This window comes from Schistocerca gregaria, chromosome 8 (genome assembly GCF_023897955.1).
Source record: "Schistocerca gregaria isolate iqSchGreg1 chromosome 8, iqSchGreg1.2, whole genome shotgun sequence".
Taxonomy (NCBI): domain Eukaryota; kingdom Metazoa; phylum Arthropoda; class Insecta; order Orthoptera; family Acrididae; genus Schistocerca; species Schistocerca gregaria.
This window is the reverse complement of record NC_064927.1, coordinates 124,750,381-124,771,933: the sequence shown is the minus strand read 5'-3', so window position 1 is coordinate 124,771,933 and position 21,553 is coordinate 124,750,381. Positions and strand designations below refer to the sequence as shown.

The 21,553-nt window shown below is 43.9% G+C and overlaps 1 protein-coding gene across 5 annotated transcripts in view; it reads right to left on the bottom strand.

Annotated features, from left to right (window-relative positions):
- The window catches only part of LOC126284350 (calmodulin-like), a 204,471-nt gene that overhangs the window by 172,269 nt on the left and 10,649 nt on the right, over positions 1-21,553 (bottom strand). For 2 of the 5 annotated variants that reach the window (XM_049983211.1, XM_049983212.1), the window contains exon 2: positions 557-670. The exons of the other annotated variants lie outside the window; for them this stretch is intronic. In XM_049983211.1, the coding sequence (XP_049839168.1) occupies positions 557-670 (114 nt within the window). The remainder of the gene's footprint in view (positions 1-556; positions 671-21,553) is intronic. 5 annotated transcript variants of the gene reach the window in all.

The following is a 21,553-nucleotide window of genomic DNA, read 5'->3' as shown; positions in this document are numbered from 1 at the left end:
TTCTACCAATTTCGATGGAGCAAAAAATGAAATTAACAGCAACTGCCGAATGCAGCTGGGAATTGAACGCAGATACTCTGCTCCCCAGCCATATGCCTTGGTCGCTACGTCATCGGTGCTTTCGTTGAACAGTGTTTACGTTTTTGGTGAATAGGTGGCAGGCGTAAAAGTTCTTTCCCCGATTTTCGAAAAAATACGAGTTTGCAGATTCCCTATATGTTGATAAAAAATGATTGGTTTTCAGTTATATATCGATCCCTCCAATTCTGCGCGTTATGAACTTTAGGAGAAGTTTTCTAAACAGCGACACTGGATGGTTGGCGGTATTGGGCGAAAATATCTTAGATACTTGCAATTTAGGATGCACTCAAGCGACACTAATATGAGCCGAACTGGTCGGCTGAATCTTGAGGCCATCCCCTTGTCTGTAGCAGAGACTCAGCATCAATCTTCGTAGACACTTCACAATAAATGGTGATGACGTTGTGGCTCGGCAGCGCTTGCGCACCAGAGAACAACCCGCCACCCCCAGGAGGCAGGCATAGCTGGTACGTACCTCGTGCACGCAACACACCGGCGCGGTGCGGACGGCCACCCAGAAGGCACCGCATCGCTCCCTAATGGAGCCTCCCAAAGTACGGGGAACTGCCATACAATTCCCGAGGAGCTTCTAGAAACAACAAAAGTCATCGGCGATGAGCTGCAGATTTCTGCGGAGGTAGCTACCGGAAAAGACGGCATCAGCGTAAAGAAACCCTCTCACCCACAGGACAACATAACGAGAGAAACCACAAGACACCATAGAACACTTAGAAAAAGCAAATGGAATATATAGGGAGAAAAAGACGAAACCAAAGAAATGCGGAAAGTACAAAGGCGTAGTTTGGGAGTCACCATAACCGATGGGCTAACAAAACAGCATTATTTGGCGAACAACAAGCTTCGTGCTTCAGTCAATCTTTCATATCAATGTTAATGTTGAAAAGACACGTTTCACCAGCATTTGGCATCGTCGTGTGCTCATTGTTTGATTGTAGGTTATTTTACCCGAATATATTTGTCATAAGTGCGATGTCCTTATTGAGTCTAGTGTACCACTGCTGTAAGGTGAGAAAGTTCACATGAAAGGTATTCGCAGTTGCGAATAGGGGCAACCATCAGCTGTATAATGGAATGACAACAATGAAAATTTGTGCCAGACCGGAATTCTAACTCGAATCTCCTGCTTTACGCGAACGGTTGCCTTACCCGCTTTGGCTAACCCTGCACGGCTCACGTGATGACCCAATTTGCATATGTCTTCGTCCATGCGTCACAACCTGCTCTCGTACACATTAAGTAACTCCCGTTCACGGGGCAACATTATAATTGAAAGTGGTTGCCTGGTACCGGCAGATAAATGAGATTCTACATTCACGGTCTTTTTAAGAAGGGCGATGCAGTGTTTCTTCGGACATGCATTCGCACATTGCGTCGCCCTTCTTAAAAAGACCGTGAATGCAGAATCGCATTTATCTGCCGGTACCAGGCAACGACTTTCAATTATAATGTTGCCCCGTGAGCGGGAGTTACTTAATGTGTACGAGCGCTGGTTGTGATGCATGGACGAAAACATACTCAAGTTTGGGTCTGGTCGTGAGTCTTCCAGGGATAGCCAAAGCGGTTTAGGAAACCGGTCGAATAAAGCAGGACATACGGGTTCGAGTCTCGGTTCGGCACAAATATTCATTGTCTTCCATTATACAGCTGATGGTTGTCCGCATTGGCAACTGCTAATAAATTTCTCGTACTGACAGTGTATTCGCCACAGTTCGTCTTCTTGGGACGTACATGCAAGTCTGAAGAAACACTGCATCGTTCTTCTTAATAACACAGCCAGTGCTCTATTGTATTACGAACGTTCTTTAGTTCTGTCCAGAAGATTTGCTGAGACTTACTGTACAACAATCTGTACTTTTATATGTCTCATCTTAAAAAATAATGTTTTTCTTCCACCTCTCTTTAACTGAAAATGACAATTATTTCACTCCATGTGTGACGGGAAAAATGGTAAAAATTTATTAAGATTTTAGGACACAACTTGAGTACAAGAAGGGACAGTTTTATAGAACAAGTCTTGAGACCTCAAGCCTCAAAAATAATTTAATAATGAAGAGAAATGGGAGGGATAGCGGGAGAGAGGATATCAGTTGAGGGAGAGACCAAGTATTGACTGCAGCAAACAGATTCTCAAGCAGGTGTAAGTTGTGGTAGTTTCTTACAGATGAAGACGCTTCCACAAGATACGCTTGCGTGGAGAGTTGCGCCAGATGTGGTCTTTGGAGAGAAGGTTAAAAAAAGAAAACCCTCGCAGTAAATGCAGTAAATATTGTAGGCAGAATCAAAGAAAATCTCACGGACACTCGAACTACGGGAAAAACATGGCTCTTACGGCACAAATAATTTAGATCGAATAACGTACAGTTTTTTATTACCTGATTGTGGCAGTATGCTGCTGAATCGTATCACGCCCTACTAAAGATATTAAAACGTGACTGAATTAGAAAACTGTTTGCTCATAAAATTCGTAACACTGTCGCATACCACACCCAGTTCCATTTAGTATACACAACTCTAACATTCTCTTCAGCACAGAACACCACAAGACAGACTCTAGAGCTCCGGAGTCAAGCTCTGCAGACCTCCATAGATTCCAAAGGACTGATAAGCGGCTGAAAAATATTAAGTTGGAAAGACATCCAAAGGAGAAAGCAAGAAGATAATTGAGAACTACAAACTACTTACAGAACTAATACACCATTCCAGCCATCAAGGAAACAAGGTTCACGGTCAGTACCCTCATAGTTAAAAAGAAAACGTCAACGATGCGCAGATTTTTTCAGAGAAGTTAGCAGCACTCAGTACTACATGAACTAGACTTCACAAAACAAATAACTTTTTACTAAATGGTATGTATTGTGACACACAGCGTCATCATCGGAACTGCAGGTACACCGGGTGCTGATACAAGCTGGAAGACACAACATACCACAGCAACATTACAAGGTACCTATGAGGGACGCTACGCCAGCCGTGTTTGAGAGAACTGAATACTGAGATTCTGACGGCCAATCTCCTTCCCGTCGCCAAAGCGTTGGGCGAGAACAATCAGATCCTGATGAAAGGCAAGGGGAGAAAAGACACAAACCAAAACCGTGTCACTGTTATTCCTGAGCCATGACTAATCACAGATGATTGTAGAGACAGGAAAATGGAGGTAAACTTAGCGACTGTTAGTCGCTGTAGTTCAAAAATAACCTATATCAATAATATTGGCGTTTTGTAAGAAATAACATATCACACGTAGTCAACCAGTGTAGTTCAATGCCGTTTCTTGAGTTTTCGATGTGTCTGAGTCTGGAGAAGCGCAAAGCGCGTAGCAACCGTTAGATGAAGTTCTGCTTGTGAGGTGGTGAAAGATGTTTCATTTTACGTAATTAAGCAATATATTTAGCCCCAAACACAGACAGCGTATGAAGTTTTGATGACAGTTACGTGATGTATGTAGGGAATGATACGATTCAAACGACGTGTCGTGTTCCCAGCCGTAGACTATAAACTAAGAATAAAGGGGCAATGTAGACGGTACTGTGTATATATAAGCATATATTAGAGTACGATAGCTACAATTAGCAACAAGCAGAGGCAGGCAGGCTTTAACAGTAAGCTGCTGGAGTGTGTGGTGATAGGATAACACACAAAGCAGTCGAAGCAAGCTGTTATTCTATAAGCTCGCAAGCAATTTAGTTATTAAGAAACATTAACAGAATTACACTGGAATATAACACAAAATTTTCAAAATTACATACACATGATGTTCTATTTAAGATATTTTGATGTGCGTGGAGTGTTCTGGCTGTTCTCTCTAGATAACAGACCATATAGTAATCAGAAAATAATAACGTAAATTATTCTACTGGTTTGGAATATTCTGGGTTTTAGTTCACGTGATACATTCCTAGATTGTAGTAAAAAGGTTAAGCAACTGTGATAGGTATTTATAGCTTGAGTTCAGGTGTCCGACATGCGGTACACGGAACCTGACGTCCGTCAAGAGGGTACGCTCCCATCTCGCGGCAGCTTCAGTACGGCCTCCGCATGGTAGGCGTCAGAGAGTCGTCAACTTGTTCCTAAATAAGATATTGTTTCCCTGAGTGATAAGCAAATGAATTGTCCTCAAAGCTGAAAAAATTGAAACACCAATGTTCCACTAGTACTACCGCAAACCCTCATATCACAAATGCTCGCAAAATGAGCATGGAGCATTCCATAAAATTCGAACTTGGTGTTTAATTGAGTGAATTCCCATGGAGAACTATGGTACACCGTGGAAGCCAACGAGTTACGCGAAGATAATGTCAGAATGTCACGTTGTAACAAATTATTGTATTCCTATAATGCGTTACTTTATAATCACAATTTAGAAGTATCATATTCGTTGCCAATTACATGATGTGTTACTATGATGTACTACTTACACAATTTTTTTAATCACCAAATGTACTACTTACATACTATGGTACTGCGTGTACACTAAACAACAAATAATAATAATAATAATGATAATAATAATAATAATAATAGTGATAATGCCAAACGATCACACGCAGGCCCTACTAAACTTCACATCTGGCACATCTTGGCATCATAGGAGTATCTGAAAATACATGATGAGGTCGCATAAATAATCATCCAATGTATCAGTTAATGGAGGAATTTCCTCCATCTACAGATATCTATTGTCAAACCGTTGCAGAAATGAAACTTTCAATGCAAAGTAGACGATAAAATCATTCCCTGTAATATGACCGTGATTAAGAAAGCTGAACAAATCACCTTCCCTGTAGGCATCGCTGCACCCAACACACGCTTGCAAACCATCTGAAATGAGAAAATGGCCAAATACAGGCTCTTGGCAGATGAAGTAGAAGTCACGTGGATACAGAAGTCGGCACTCATCGTTCCTATGTCAATGTGGGACACCGGCCACGTCATTTAACGGTCTCTGAAGAGCCCGCAGTCTTCATTGGTTGCTCTGTACGCAACCGCAGGAGACAGTTGTACTGAACACCTGCGCAATAATTCGTCGTTTTCTGGGGGAACCTCATTAATTTAATGACAGCTTGTTATTTAAACCTTTGTCATCAAATGAAAATTGAAAATGAATGAGCCAATCAACAATAAATAATAGTTCCGATATGTTAGCTCCACTTTCTATGATAGCGGCACGCAGATGTAGAAATTATTCATTCCTTTATAACTGTTGATATTAACAGTTAGTTCCTTGTATTGTCTGGTGATGTGAAGGCGGCCTTTTATATTCTTACAGTAACAAAATAGCTACGTTCTCACCAATGGTCCGACACATCCAGCATATAAAGAACTCGCCAAATAACACTACGCTGATTTTCGCTACATTAAAAGCGAATTACGTGCTGTTTCTTACTTCTGTGGTATGTTCATAACGTAGCAAGGGAGACACAAATTTGGCGCCTCTTTTTCTTATAACCAGTAAGGCTGGTTCTTTAAGCGAACGAACTCCTACATGTTGAGCACTATTAACATTTTTCTGAAAAAATTGTGTGATGTCCTTAGTTTAGTTAGGTTTAAGTAGTTCTAAGTTCTAGGGGACTGATGACCATAGATGTTAAGTCCCATAGTGCTCAGAGCCATTTGAACCTCTTTTTTTTTTTTTGAAAAAATTGTTTTTCTCCTAAATCACGTCTCGTGCAATGATATAGTTTTGTAGGCATTTTCAGCAGCATGTGTGGATGCTGGTCTGATAAGCGGACAGCGAACAGATATAGCACTGAAGAAGTAATAAATGGACACGTCATGCTTGATGCTAGCATTTTCCCGCATAAACAAAGAACTGTTTTGAAGAATAAACTGTTATCCTTCCATTATTTTGTGGGTCTGTAAGAGAGACACTATTTAGAAAAAGTTTGAAATTATGTTTAAGGATTATATGTAGTCCTAAGTGCTATCATCATCACACACTGAACGAATAAAAACTAACGTGAAAAAAGTCATGGGTCATTCCCAAATAGTGTGTCGGATCTACGTTTGCCCTGCGTCGCGCAGCAGGTCGACGTGATATGAACTCTATACCTCGTCGGCATTGCCCTGCATATTGCCATATTGCCTCTATATCCGTCCATAATTTAAAATTGTTTCCGGTGCAGGATTTTGTGCACAAACTGACCTCTCGATTATGTCCTATAAATGTTTGATAGGATTCATGTTGGACGGTCTGGGTGACCAAACCATTCACACGAATTATCGAGAATGTTATTGATGCTAATTGTGAACAATTACGGCCTGGTGACATTCCGCATTGTCATCCTTAAAAATTCCAGCGCAAATGGCTCCAAATGGTCTCCCAATAGCCGAACATAACCATTTCCAATCAGTGATCGGTTCAATTGGACCAGAGGACCCAGTTCATTCCACGTCACAGCCCACACTATTATGGAACCACCGCCAACTTGCACAGTGTCTTGTTGACCTGTTGGGCCCATCGCCTAGTGCGGTTTGTTCCATGCTCCAACCCTACCATCAACTGAAATCGGATCTTCTGTCTAGGCCGCGGTTTTCCAGTCGTCTAGGACCCAACGGATACTATCACAAGCTCAGCAGAGGCGCTACGGACGTGCTGTTAGCGAAGGCACTCACCCCGTGTGCTGCCATAGCCCACTGACGTCAGATTTCACCGCACTGCCTAACACATATGTTGGCCGTACGTCCCACATTGATTTCTGGGGATATATCGCGCAGTGTTGCCTGTATGTTAGCACTGATGACTCTACGCAAACGCTGCTCTCGGTTGGTAAGTGAAGGCCGTCGGCCGCTGTGTTGTCCATGGTATCGGAATATTGAATTCCCTAACGTTTTCCGAATTGGAATGGCCCTGCCTACAGCTCCAACTATCAATCTGCGTTCGAAGTCCGACAGTTTCCGCCGTGTGGCCACTATTACGTCGGAAACCTTTCCGTACGAATCACCTGAGTGCAAATGATAGCTCTGTCAATGCACTACCTCGTGAACGCTATACTTACGCCACCTGTCACCTCTGTGTAGCATGGGTAATTTGCGCTCCGTTTTAAGAAAAGTTAGTGTTTAACGGATCTCAATGTTTATGACATTATACCTCCTGACCCGGTTGTCGTACAGTGGTGTATGTGGATCTTGACTGCAAAATGAGTTGCGAATAGAGTCAGAAGTACATATGTAATAAATTAAAACGTCATGCATAATGCTGAAGTCTATGAACATAAAAAGCGGAAATGTAGGAGGCGATAAACTTGTTTTCTTTCATTATTTTGTGGAGCAGTCACTAAAAAAAAGTGTCGAAAAGGTTAGAATTTATGTGTGAAATTCGTTGAAAGTCTCTAAGCGCTCTCATTCTCAAATACTGGATGACTAAGGTCGCTGTAATTTGTACGCTGGGAGTGGCGTTGCGTCACGATATATACACAATTCTTAACTTTAAAACTTAACTTATTGTCTTAAACCTTTAATGTAAGGGTGTTCGTCTTGATCAGTAGATTATGAAAGCATTTTAAACTTTTAAATTTCGGTCAATAATTATATGAAATACTGGAAATAAAATTTTTGTTGCGTTGGGGCTGTTAGTTAGGCAACCTTCAGCTGAGAATAGGGGACCATTTTTGACCTTTAGTATTAGAGACTGCCACTGTTTTAGCCGTAGCAGACCAAAGCAAATTTCCCCCCGGGAATGTATAGACATTAGTCCACTCTAAAACGACTTCATCCGACCATTTATCAGCAAGGACACTGAAAAAAGTTCTCGTATTCCCAACTGTTAGTTAACGGATGGACCGCAGCGGTAGAAGAGCTCGTGAAAAATTACCCAATTGTGGCTGGGAGACTGACAGATACAGAGGGGGAGAGAGAGAGAGAGAGAGAGAGAGAGGGAGGGGGGGGCGAGGGTGGTAGAGAGAGAGAAGGATGGAGGAGGGAGTGGGGGGAGGGAGTCGCACGGGTGAGAAAGTGTCTAGTGGGTAGTGGGTAGTGGGTAGTGGGTGGTGTGCGTCGCCCTGGCGTGGTTTATAATGCAGCCAAGTAAAATACGGCCAGCGGAAGCAGGAGTGGCGCTCCTGCGGCTCCGCTGCGGCCGCTCTCGGGACGGCAGAGAGCTGTTTGCTCGAGAGCGCTTCTCCGCCCGTGTCCTCTCTTCTCTTCTCGTCGACGGCCGGCCGCTCTCTTTAGAGTAACAGCTACTTAGCCAGAGACTGCTCGAGTTTACATTGAGAGTGTGTCACAGGAGTCGTCGCGTTAAAAGCACATAAAGTACAGCCGTCGCTACAACCTTGTTTGTTTTTGGCGTCAGTAATTGAGCTTCACCTTAAACAGTTCTCTGAAGATATTTTTCGTCAATAGCTTTTCGACATCACCCTTAGGGGAAGAATGGCTGTAGTGACCATGAGGGGTAAAGTGGCCACTTCCTTTTGGAGACTACTGCAGCCTAGTGGCGAACAGTTAAAAATATTCGAAGACACCTCTTTGGTACTGTCAGCGGGTTTCGTGACGATGGTTGCGCACGCTCTTCTGCAGTGAAGTATTTTGTGTTGTGTATACAACTAATGTGAATGACAAATTTATTAACACGTATTAAAAACACTTAATTGCTTTGATGTTCGTAAAACGCTATATTTTAGCCTTCGAAAGCATATGTTTTTGAATTCCCTACGTTACGTAATTCCGTCATCAGACACCATTTACCGTAATTGTGCCCAGTCGGGATAATGCCTACTCGCCCTACAGAGCAAAGTGGCCATTTTTTTGTTTTACGTTCCATATTCTCATATAACACTGAAGACCCAATGGAACTTGTACACCTGCCTAATACGTGGAGGGCCCCCGCGAGCACGCAGAAGTGTCTCAGCAGAACGTGGCATGGACCCGACTAATGTCTGGAGGGAACTGACACAATGAATCCTACAGGACTGTCCATAAATCCGTAAGACTACGAGAGGGTGGAGATCTCTTCTGAACAGCACGCTGCAAGGCATCCCTGATGTGCTCAATAATGTTCATGTCTGAGGAGTTTGGTGACCAGAAGAGTGTTCCTGAAGCCACTCTGTAGCAATTCTGGACGTATGGGGTGTCATATTGTCCTGCTGGAATTGCCGAAGTCCGTCGCAACGCACAATGGATATGAATGGATGCAGGTGATCAGACAGGATGCTTACGTACATGTCATCCATCAGTTTCGTATCTAGACGTATCAGAGGTCCCATATCAATCCGACTGCACACGCCCCACACCATTAACTAGCTACACGTCCATCCGCTCGATGCAATCTGAAACGAGACTCGTCCGACCAGGCAACATGTTTCCAGCCATCAACAGTCCAATGTTGGTATTGACGGGCCCAGGCGGGGAGTAAAGCTTTGTGACGTGGAGTCATCAAGGGTACACGAGTGAGCCTTTGGCACCGAAAGCCAATTTCGTTGATGTTTCGTTAAATGGTTCACACGCTGACACTTGATGGCCCAGTATTGAAATTTGATGATAAGTCAACAGTACCTCATAAAGTCATTATACTAAGGCTCTAGTGTACGGATTGTCAGCCTAATTTACCTACTAGCCACTTTTGTATCTCTTTAGTAGAAAATTTTCCAACCGCCCAATGGTTCCACAGTAATTATGGTTCAAATGGCTCTAAGCACTATGGGACTTAACTTCTGAGGTCATCAGTTCCCTAGAACAGAACTACGTAAACCTAACTAACCTTAAACATCACACACATCCACGCCCGAGGCAGGATTCGAACCTGCGACCGTAGCGGTCGCGCGGTTCCCGGCCGGCCAGTAATTATGATTGGTGAAGTAGGGAAGTAACTTTACTTTACAAAATTTATGGAGCCGAGGTTCAGCAATTTCAAGCTTTTGATAATAATTACTTAGTCGATAATTTGTGTCAAAATTTTATAAAAACCTTATGAAAAATTTTTGAAACCTTCCACCTACCACCCCCCGTGTAAGCTTTAGCGCCCAGTACTGGGCGGTAGGGACCAAGTGGACTACTATTACTTCGGTGTATTAACAACTTGGTGAAGAGGTGTGGTTCTTTTATACGGATACATGTTAAGATGCCGTCAAATTATTGAAGAAAATCATTGTAACAATCATAGAATCCCCAACCTATGTAACAGGTCGCTGTGAGAACAGAAGAGATGCCAACGAAAATGGAGCTGTGTGTAAAAGAGAAGTGAGTCTCAATGCCGGCCGGTGTGGCCGTTCGGTTCTAGGCGTAACAGTCTGGAACCGCGGGACCGCTACGGTCGCAGGCTCGAATCCTGCTTCGGGAATGGATGTGTGTGATGTCCTTAGGTTGGTTAGGTTTAAGTAGTTCTAAGTTCTAGGGGACTGATGACCTCAGATGTTAAGTCCCATAGTGCTCAGAGCCATTTGAACAATTTTTCGAGTCTCAATGACATCAATGTAAATCCATTGGTCACTGATATAAATGAGATAGTAACACAGCAGTCAAGTTTTGCTAAAGTTAAAATTGGGCCAACAACAACAAAGAAAGAAAAGCCAAAGATAGGGTAAGTCAACAATAGTAACTTCTAGTCCCCTACTGGGCGGTAGGGACCAAGATAAATCGAAGAACCAAGATGAGTTGAAGAACGGTAAGCGGGTCAAGAAGGGGAGAAGAAAGCCAGTAGAAACGTAAGAAAAGACTAAGCATTCGCTTCAGAACTGTTACAGAGATTCATCGGGTAGTAGACCGCTCTACTCCCCTCATGAACCATGGACCTTGTCGTTGGTGGGGAGGTTTGCGTCCCTCAGCGATCAGATAGACGTACCGTAGGTGCAACCGCAACGGAGGGGTATCTGTTAGGCCAGAAAAACGCGTCGTTCCTGAAGAGAGCCGAGATAAACAGTCTGGATGATTGTCTGATCTGGCCTTGTCACACTAACCAAAATGGCCTTGGTGCGCTTGTACTACGAATGCAGCTCTCCTGTATGATTAAATGATGATGACATCCTCTTGGGTAAAATATTCTGTAGGTGAAATAGTCGCCATTCGGAGGTCTGGGCAGGGGCTACTGATAAAGAAGTCGTTTTCAGGAGAAACAAAACTGGAGTTCAATGGATCGGCGCACAAGATGTCCGATCCCTTAATTTGCTAGTTAGGTTAGAAAATTTATAAAGGAAAGTGACTGGGTTAGACTTAGATATGGCAGAAATGAGTGAAGATCGGTAGCAGGGGGAACATGACTTCTGGTCAGATGGATACAGGGTTATAAACACAAAATCAAATAGGGGTAATGGAGGAGTAGGTTTAATAATGAATAAATAAAAATAGGAGCACGGGTAAGCTACTACGAGCAACATAGTGAACGCATTATTGTGGCCAAGATAGACACGAAGCCCACGTCTACTACAGTAGTACAGTATACATGCCAACTTGCTCCGCAGATGACGAAGAGATTGAAGAAATGAATGATGAGATAAAAGAAATTATTCAGACAGTGAAGGGAGACGAAAATTTAATAGTCAGGGGTGACTGGAATTCGATAGTAGGAAAAGGAAGAGAAGGAATCGTAGTAGGTGAATATGTTATGGAGGTAAGAAATGAAAGACGAAGCACCTGGTAGAGTTTTACACAGAGCATAACTTAATCATAGCTAACACTTGGTTTACTAATCATGAAAAAAGGTTGTATACATGGAAGAGACCTGGAGACACGAATGTTTCAGATTGATTATACACTCCTGGAAATGGAAAAAAGAACACATTGACACCGGTGTGTCAGACCCACCATACTTGCTCCGGACACTGCGAGAGGGCTGTACAAGCAATGATCACACGCACGGCACAGCGGACACACCAGGAACCGCGGTGTTGGCCGTCAAATGGCGCTAGCTGCGCAGCATTTGTGCACCGCCGCCGTCAGTGTCAGCCAGTTTGCCGTGGCATACGGAGCTCCATCGCGGTATTTAACACTGGTAGCATGCCGCGACGCGTGGACGTGAACCGTATGTGCAGTTGACGGACTTTGAGCGAGGGCGTATAGTGGGCATGCGGGAGGCCGGGTGGACGTACCGCCGAATTGCTCAACACGTGGGGCGTGAGGTCTCCACAGTACATCGATGTTGTCGCCAGTGGTCGGCGGAAGGTGCACGTGCCCGTCGACCTGGGACCGGACCGCAGCGACGCACGGATGCACGCCAAGACCGTAGGATCCTATGCAGTGCCGTAGGGGACCGCACCGCCACTTCCCAGCAAATTAGGGACACTGTTGCTCCTGAGGTATCGGCGAGGACCATTCGCAACCGTCTCCATGAAGCTGGGCTACGGTCCCGCACACCGTTAGGCCGTCTTCCGCTCACGCCCCAACATCGTGCAGCCCGCCTCCATTGGTGTCGCGACAGGCGTGAATGGAGGGACGAATGGAGACGTGTCGTCTTCAGCGATGAGAGTCGCTTCTGCCTTGGTGCCAATGATGGTCGTATGCGTGTTTGGCGCCGTGCAGGCGAGCGCCACATTCAGGACTGCATACGACCGAGGCACACAGGGCCAACACCCGGCATCATGGTGTGGGGAGCGATCACCTACACTGGCCGTACACCTCTGGTGATCGTCGAGGGGACACTGAATAGTGCACGGTACATCCAAACCGTCATCTAACCCATCGTTCTACCATTCCTAGACCGGCAAGGGAACTTGCTGTTCCAACAGGACAATGCACGTCCGCATGTATCCCGTGACACCCAACGTGCTCTAGAAGGTGTAAGTCAACTACACTGGCCAGCAAGATCTCCGGATCTGTCCCCCATTGAGCAAGTTTGGGACTGGATGAAGCGTCGTCTCACGCGGTCTGCACGTCCAGCACGAACGCTGGTCCAACTGAGGCGCCAGGTGGAAATGGCATGGCAAGCCGTTCCACAGGACTACTTCCAGCATCTCTACGATCGTCTCCATGGGAGAATAGCAGCCTGCATTTTGAGAAAGGAGGATATACACTGTACTAGTGCCGACATTGTGCACGCTCTGTTGCCTGTGTCTATGAGCCTGTGGTTCTGTCAGTGTGATCATGTGATGTATCTGACCCCAGGAATGTGTCAATAAAGTTTCCCCTTCCTGGGACAATGAATTCACGGTGTTCTTATTTCAATTTCCAGGAGTGTATAATGGTAAGACAGAGATTTAGGAACCAGGTTTTAAATTGTAAGATATTTTCAGGGGCAGATGTGGACTCTGATCACAACTGTAGATTAAAACTCAAGAAACTGGAAAAATGTGGGAATTTAAGAAGATGAGACCTGGATAAACTGAAAGAACCAAAGGTTGTAGAGAGTTTCGTAGAGAGCATTAGGAAACTATTGATAAGAACTGGGGAAAGAAATACAGTAGAAGGCCAATGGCTAGCTTTGAGAGATAAAATGATGAAGGCTATAGAGGATGAAGTAGGTAAAAAGACAAGGCCTAGCAGAGATAATTGAGTAATACAGTAGATATTAATTGATGAAAGGAGAAAATATAAAAACGCCCTAAATGATTCATTCGAAAGGGAATTCAAACGTCTAAAAATGACATTGTCAGGAAGTGCAAAATGATTAAGCACGAATGGGTAGAGGATAAATGTAAGGATGCAGAAGCATATATCACTGGGATAAAAATTGATATAGTCTAAAGGAAAATTAAGTAGGACTTTTGAGAAGGGACAATCGCCTGCATGAATGTCAAGAGTACAGATGGAAAACCAATGCTAAGAGAGTGAAGAAGGGAAACCTGAAAGATGGAAGGAATACATAGAGAATCTATAAAAGAAAGATGTTCTTGGTGGCAGTATTATATAAATGGAAGAGCACATAGACGCATGTGAGATAAAAGATATTATACTGCGAGAAGGATTTGACAGAGCACTGAAGGACATAAGTCGAAACAACGTGCCAGGAGTAGACGACAATCCGTTAGAACTATTGACAATTTTGAAACAGCCAGCCATGACAAAACTCTTTCATCTGGCGAGCAAGATATATGAAACAATCAAAATACCCTCAGTCTCCAAAGGAACATAATAATTCCAGTTCCAAAGGTGCTGACAGATGTGAATACTACCAAAATATTAGCTTAATAAATCATGGTTGCAGAACACTAACAAGAATTCTTTCCAGACGAATGGAAAAATTGGTAGTCGCCGACCTGGCGGAAGATCAGTTTCTATTGCGGAGAAAAGCAGTAAAACGTGAGGCAATACTGATCCTAAAACTGACCATGGAAGACGGGTTAAGGAAAGGCAAACCTACGTTTACAGCATCTGAAAAGCTAGAGACATCTTTTAACAATGTTAAGTGGAATACTCTCTTTGAAGTGCTTAGGGTAGCGGGGGTGAAATGCTAGGAGCGAAGGGCTATTTACAACTTGTACAGAAACCAGATTGCAGCTATGAGAGTAGACGTGAAAGACAGTAAAGCAGTGGTTGAGAAGGGAGAGACACGGTTATGGGCTACCCAGTGTTATTCAGTCTGAACGTTGAGCAAGTAGTAAGTGAAACAAGAGAAAAATTTGGAGTAGGAATTAAAGGCCAGAGAGAAGAAATAGAAATGCCGATCACATCGGAATTCTGTCAAAGACAGCAAAGGACTTTGAAGAGTAGTTGACAGAATCGACAGTGTCTTGAAAGGAGGATATAAGCTGAACATCAACAAAAGCAAAACAGCGATAATTCAGCGTAATCGAATTACATCAGGTGCTGTTGAGGAAATTAGATTAAGAAATCAGACTCTTAAAGTAATAGATGAGTTTTGTTGTTTGGGCAACAACGATGGCCAAAGTAGAGAAGATACTGTACACTGGCAACGACAAGAAAAGCATTTCTGAAAAAGAGAAATTTGTTAATATAGAATATAGATTTAAGTGTTAGGAAGTCTTCTCTGACGGTACTTGTCTGGCGTATAGTCATGAATGGAAGTGAAACGTGAAGAAGTTTAGACAAAAAGAGGATAGTAGCTTTCGAAATATGGTGCTACAGAAGAATGCTCAAGCTTAGATGGATAGTTCACGTAACTAATGAGGAGGTACTCAACAGAACTGACACGCAAAGAAATTTGTAGCACAACCTCATTATAAGAACGGATCGGTTGGTAGGACATATTCTGGGACCTCAAGCGATCACCAGTTTAGTACTGGAGGGAAGTGTGGGGGCTGAAACCCCGTAGAGGGAGACCAAGAGATGAATACGCTAAGCGGATTCAGAAGGACGTAGGTTGCAGCAGTTACTCGGAGATGAAGAGGCTTGCACAGGATTGAGTAGCATGGAGAGATGCATCAAACCAGTTTTCAGACTGAGGACCACAACAACAACACCACCACCAAAAACAACAACTCGAAATTCCAACACAACTGACGCTGCTGAGGGTAACCTACGACTTTCACGTCGTGGCACCGGGCTATACACAATGCTGGTGTCTAGTTTGAAGGACTGTAAAATTTAGAAACAGATATTTGTTTTGTATAAGTTGTAAATAAATACTTGCCACTATTAAAGTTCCAACCCACATATATCTGTATTCTGTGAATATCTAAAAAGGAGCCTGGCAGCGGGTACTTTTTAAGGTGCTACATAGGGCCTACTATGGTCTCCATTGGTTTGGTTTGTGACAGAGTTAGGGAAAAACGATTCTTTATATACGTCTGTGCGTGCTGTAATTAGAAAAGTGTCTTCATTACAATCACCGTCAGAGAGATGTGCAGAAGTTTGAAATATATTCTTGGTTCTCTGCCTCACTTTTCGTCAGAGAACTGAAACACATCGTTTAGTGTAAAGTAAGACACGATCATGCCGAGTATTTTTGCAGATACGCACTTGGCCAGATGAATATTTGACTAACAGAATATAGTATGTAAATGTAAAATATAAATAAGGCTGCTCCCCAAAGGAACCTAGTACATACTATTCCCTCAACATACATAAATCATGTAATAGACTGAACCAACAGCACTGTTGTTGTGTACAAGAAAGTAACGTCACGGGCCCATCGGGAAACAAACTGATTCGAATTTTACCATTGTCATACGAAGTCTGTACGTTCGGGCGATGAGGTCGGCTGCATTGCAACTGTACACGTACTGACGTACAGACTTCAAAGGATTTGCCGTCATAGGCCGACGTCGGTCGTCGCATGATTCCACCGATGTCGGTGCCACTGTAGACGTGGCCTTAAGGGGTTCGCAGAAGCTTTGACCGCTGCTAGGTAATCAGAGCACTGTGCACGTATAATTGGGTTTGAAAGCGTCGTGCCGCTGATGGAAAACTGCTCGGGTTCCTGGCAAGCACATCGAACGGACGTGCTTAAGACACTATCTCGTGTTTTCGACTAGGGCTGTTCTACCGACAACTGTCAGGAAGACGGTGGGATTGTAGTAAATGACGTATATTCAGATAGTATATTCGTATTTGCAATTTACGTATTCTATAACGTTATGTAGAATTGATTTTCCTTTCACGTTACATTTTGCATTCGAACTTGCTGTGGGGAGCGTAACTGCTGCACGCTCTCTTCCCGTCTCATCAGAACCTATGGTGACCGGCATCTGTTTGTGATTTAACTGGTCGTAAATTCAAGTGACTTACAAATAGTTTCTCTCACTCACGAGGCCGTGTTTCAGAAGCTTGTAACACTATTTGGAATTTTTCCTTGTTCTACAATGTCCGTTGGGGATGATAAATGGCCTGCCTTTATGCTTTGTATTTATCAGAGGAGGATAACTTTGCGTGTATTATCTCCTTGGAAACATTATAATAAGTATTCCATACCGTTTGGTCTTCGTGAATTTATTATCTTGCACAAATTCCTGTATTCATTACTTCCACCTCGCGTTTCTAATCTAACCGGATACTTAAAATTTTCTCGATAAACATGTGCCAGAGTTACTTTTTTTTACAGCGAATCAAGAGGTAACGGAGCGTAAACAAGTAAGGCATGTAATTATCTTCTGTGGGAATTTTACATCTCCACAAACAATGCAGCACTTCGAGACACTTGGCGGTAAAGACAGCGTCAAAGGAACATTTCTTCTGTCACACCCGATTTACAGGGTTTCAAGCAGCTTAGGTCACAAATGACATAGATATTTGTGCTTTAAAAGTAGAACCTACTACACTTGAACCAGTATGGTATGGTGTTTACAGTTAATGTACTAATTTACATTTCTGTGTTACTACTTCCGAGCAGGAGCAACCCTTGCCTACGCTTCACTCTACCCCCCCCCCCCCCCTCCCACTCCTCCCTCTTTCCGCTGCGCTTTGTGAAAGTTTTGCCGTCTCCGAAGCTTCATTAAAGCAGTCAGATAGCCTTGTTACTGGGTCATGTTCAGTGTGTGCGGTTACATTTCGTTGCAGAATTAGCGTTCATAGTCTTGAATGAGCGTATGTTTCAAAAGGAGTCAGAGGTAGCCAGCAGACCTCAGATCTCTTAAACAGTCAAACGCCCATATATAAAATAGTTCCAAGCTTTTGATCACTTTAAAAATGATTTAAGCAAGCAAACGAGAAAAAGTTTAGAAATGATATAAAATTATGTTTACAGTTTGTTGGAAGATGCTATGGGCTCACATTATCAAATAGTGGATGAATATAGTCTGGGTTTTTAAGCAAAAAATAGTTTTTCACGCATCTCAATGTTCATGATGACACCACCTAAACCACGTATCATACAGTGATATAATTTAGCAGGTACATTCAGTGATATATATGAACACTGTCTGCAACTTCTGTTGCGAGTACAGTAAGTAGTAAAGAAGTAATAAATTAAAGCGTGAGGTCTGATGCGGCAGTTTTACTGCAGGAACAGCGAATATGTAGGAAGCGATAAAATTTTATCGTTTATCATTTTGTGGGAATGGGGGGTGACAGCGAGAAAAAGTTTCGCAAAGATTTGAAATTATGTATAAAGCTTTTTGACGTCACTACGTACTGCCATTCTCTAAAACTGGTCGAATGTAGTCTAGGTATCTGCGTGCGGTTGGTTACACTGCCTCAAGAGATGTACACCGTTTATAACAGTAATACTTGTTTTACTGTGTTGACCCATCCACATAAGATTATACCTCTCAACGAGTAAATTATGTCACCTTTTTGAACTTTTAAAGTCGGCCACTATTCATACGAAATAATAAAGATCAAATTTTTGCTGGACGCCATTAGATATTCTCTCGGTCTCTGCTCCATGGTAGTCGCTTGGTAATGTATATTAAGAAGCGACATGAAATTGATCCGTCACACAAAATCAGCACTGGAGACGGTAAGTGGAAGGCTTTACTGGAAGCGTTGTCAGCAAAGGCAGTGCACCATATATGAGACACTGGTGCTACCAATTATATACGCCTGTGTCGAGAGCATTTTCGGTGTAGACAGGAATCGTTGTACTGGATGTTAGCAGCAGTCTGTAGTCACGTGTGTGAAACAGAATCTTCATGCACTGTCTTACTGTCGCTGTTAACCGTGGACGGCTCCAAATTCAAGCCCCCACCCCACGCCCTTCTCTGTCTATGAAAACCCAAATGGGGGAACGTATGTTACAATGCGTGGACAATAATATCTGTACAAATACAAGTGTTGAATGCAGTGGCTATACATTACGTCTCACTGAGGTCAGAAATTTAGTACACAGATCTACCACCTCTCGCAGCATACCTTCTCTCAGTCGGATGGCCACTGATTCGATCTTGGATGACAGATTAGGCTATGTAATTCCATGCAGCTTCAACTCTCAGTGTACACCGGTGGTAGTGGCTGGCGAGGGGAGGCGTGCGAGTCTCTCAGTGACACACGACCATATATTTTCAATGAGTGAGAGATCTGAGACATCGCCGATCTAGCGTTATCCTGTTGAAAGACTGTCATGGTTGAATCGAAGATAGGACACAGCTACTAGCCTTAAAACGCTAGAGAGTAGGCGTGCTGTCCAAATTACTGGTTACCGTGTTTTGTTTTCAGTGGCATCATATACCAATACAACAAGAGCAGTTACAGTCTGGCCTCCATTCGCGGGTACTTCCGTCGTGACTCTGTGTACAGTACCGGCAGTCGTCTGACGACTCCTGCGTTCCGTATTGCCTTTAGACGCAGCTCAGTCGCCATGGATTTCTCAGATGCTTTATCAAGGGAAGCCAAAAAAGTCACCATTTTGATAGTCCTTAGTGCTCCAGAGATATTCGCAAGGTCCATGTGGTCAGTCATCTTGCTGGATGTAAATCACTTTCTCGACTTGAGGTACGTGGCGTGGCTGTACGGTTCTTTAACAACTATCCTCACGGGCGCTAATCGCGTCGAGATACTACATGGCCGTTCTGAACACATCTATTCCATATTCACTTGACATTTGTAAGATCGCGACCAAACGTGATCAGCAGTGCTGCAGAACCATAAATCGCAGTTTCAGTATGCCACTGTCCGACCGCTGTCGAAGTCTGACACATGCTGGCAAACCTGCCGCCTTACACAAGGAAAATCACCATGTCTCGTAAACAGAAGACACTGTAGTGCGGTTTCTAAAATGAGAAAATCGCTGCATAATCTTTCTTGATATGCAGTACTTCGTTGGTGCTGCTCCTACGTACAGTGGACAGTTCTGCTGAAATGCTAATCATTTTGGTACCCAAGCACGGAGTGCATTACATGCCAGTTTGACGTTTGATGCATGCTGCCTTGTGATGTTGCGATATTCATGGGCAGCATTGAGTGTTAGGTGGTTTATCTTTACAGAGTTAGTAATAACATTTCTTTACAATTTATATCCGACACTTAACGCACCCTATATGAGACTTCTACCTAGAACTATACTTCCTGTATTTACCCTAACCAAATACAAAAACAGTACCAACAAGTTCTACTTTATGCCATACAGACCAAAAGGAACAAAAAGCAATAAACTAAAAATCATAGATGTTTTTGCACTATATGTTTCTCTAGGTAAATTTGTGTATGGCTGGAGGGTTGAGAGGCAATCACCGACACGTCTCATTACCTGACTACCACTTTCACGCCTTTCTATAGACTGGGGACCCTCCATGTCCCTTTCGTTCACCTTCGTGTCGCACAACTCTCGTAACTGTTCCTTGATATTTTGGATACTGGTAGCGGACAGAGCCGACTTCGACATGGTACCACACGTGTTATATCGTGGACATATCTGAGGATCTTGGCGAGCATTGTCCTGTTGGAAAATGGCACCACGATACGGTCACATGAAAACGTAGGATGTCTGTGACATACCGTTGTGAGTCAGAGTTCCCTGAGCCACCGCCAGCTGACGTCAGACGATCGGGAATTTGACGAAAATATCTGACATTCCCAAGCAGTCCAGCGTCAGGCTACTGTCAAACTCGAATGTCGCGCAAATGCGAATACTTCACTATTCGACCAGCCCGCCAAATGGAGGCCCATAATGAGGCTCCTTTCAAACTCGGTCAGGTGCTGCTAACGGTGTCTCACACGAGTACACGTCATCCCCATGTCCTTCACATGGATGGATCTCTCAACAGCTGACGCTGTTCGCGACCCTACGAAGTCTGGTGGCAATACATGAACAACACTCATGCACGCTGGGTACGATTCTGTTACAGACAATGCAAGTCCAATTATTTCAATGTCCGCCGACAGTGTGTACGAGTATCAAGTTACATTTGCATCCCACCGTGTCCTCTGGACAGTTTTTTGCCAGGCACTTATACGTAACACCAGTACAGTGGCCTTACTGTATTCTTGCTCTAACCAAGTTTCTGCTCAGTCTCTGATGACGTTTTGTCGACGGCTCATTAAACCCCAAAGGGTTTTGTGCTTATTGACTTAGGACGGAACAGCGAGCGGTAGCTCCGTTCCACCCAGCAACAATGTTGTTTCTGGTGCGTTTCGTTTACGTCACTACCTCCTTATTGCGCGCACACCGGACGCTTGTTTTGCGACACCCGTGTAGCCCTGTCTCTCCCGGATACCGATCGCTGGCCGTGAGCCGTCCGCTTCCGATTCACGAGCGCGGCGACGGCTGCTTTGCGGCGTCACCATGGCAACAGATGGGCAGGGCGTGGCCTTTGGGTGCGATCTGTCAGCCATGTGTGCTGCTGTTCGCATAATAAACACGAGGAGCCTGGGAAGCGGAGCGCTACGTATGACGCATATGACTGACCTCGTGCGCATACATCGCAGCAGGACGCGGCCGTCTGATAGTTCCTCTTTACTTGCCCATATCTTGACAACTCAGACAGGATCAGAAACACTATAAGACTGTTTGAGCACGATTCTGTTGTCTACAGGGTGGGCGAGAAGTCCCCGCATCCCTGTAACCCCTGTACAGTATCAAATGTTTTGGAAATTTGGAAATATGTGGTAAGGTCTTATAGGACCAAACCGTTGAGGTCATCGCTCCCTAAGCGTACGCACTACTTAATCTGACTTAAAGTAACTTACGCTAAGGACGACACACACATCCATGCCCTAGGGAGGACTCGAACCTCCGACTGGGGGAACCAAGCGG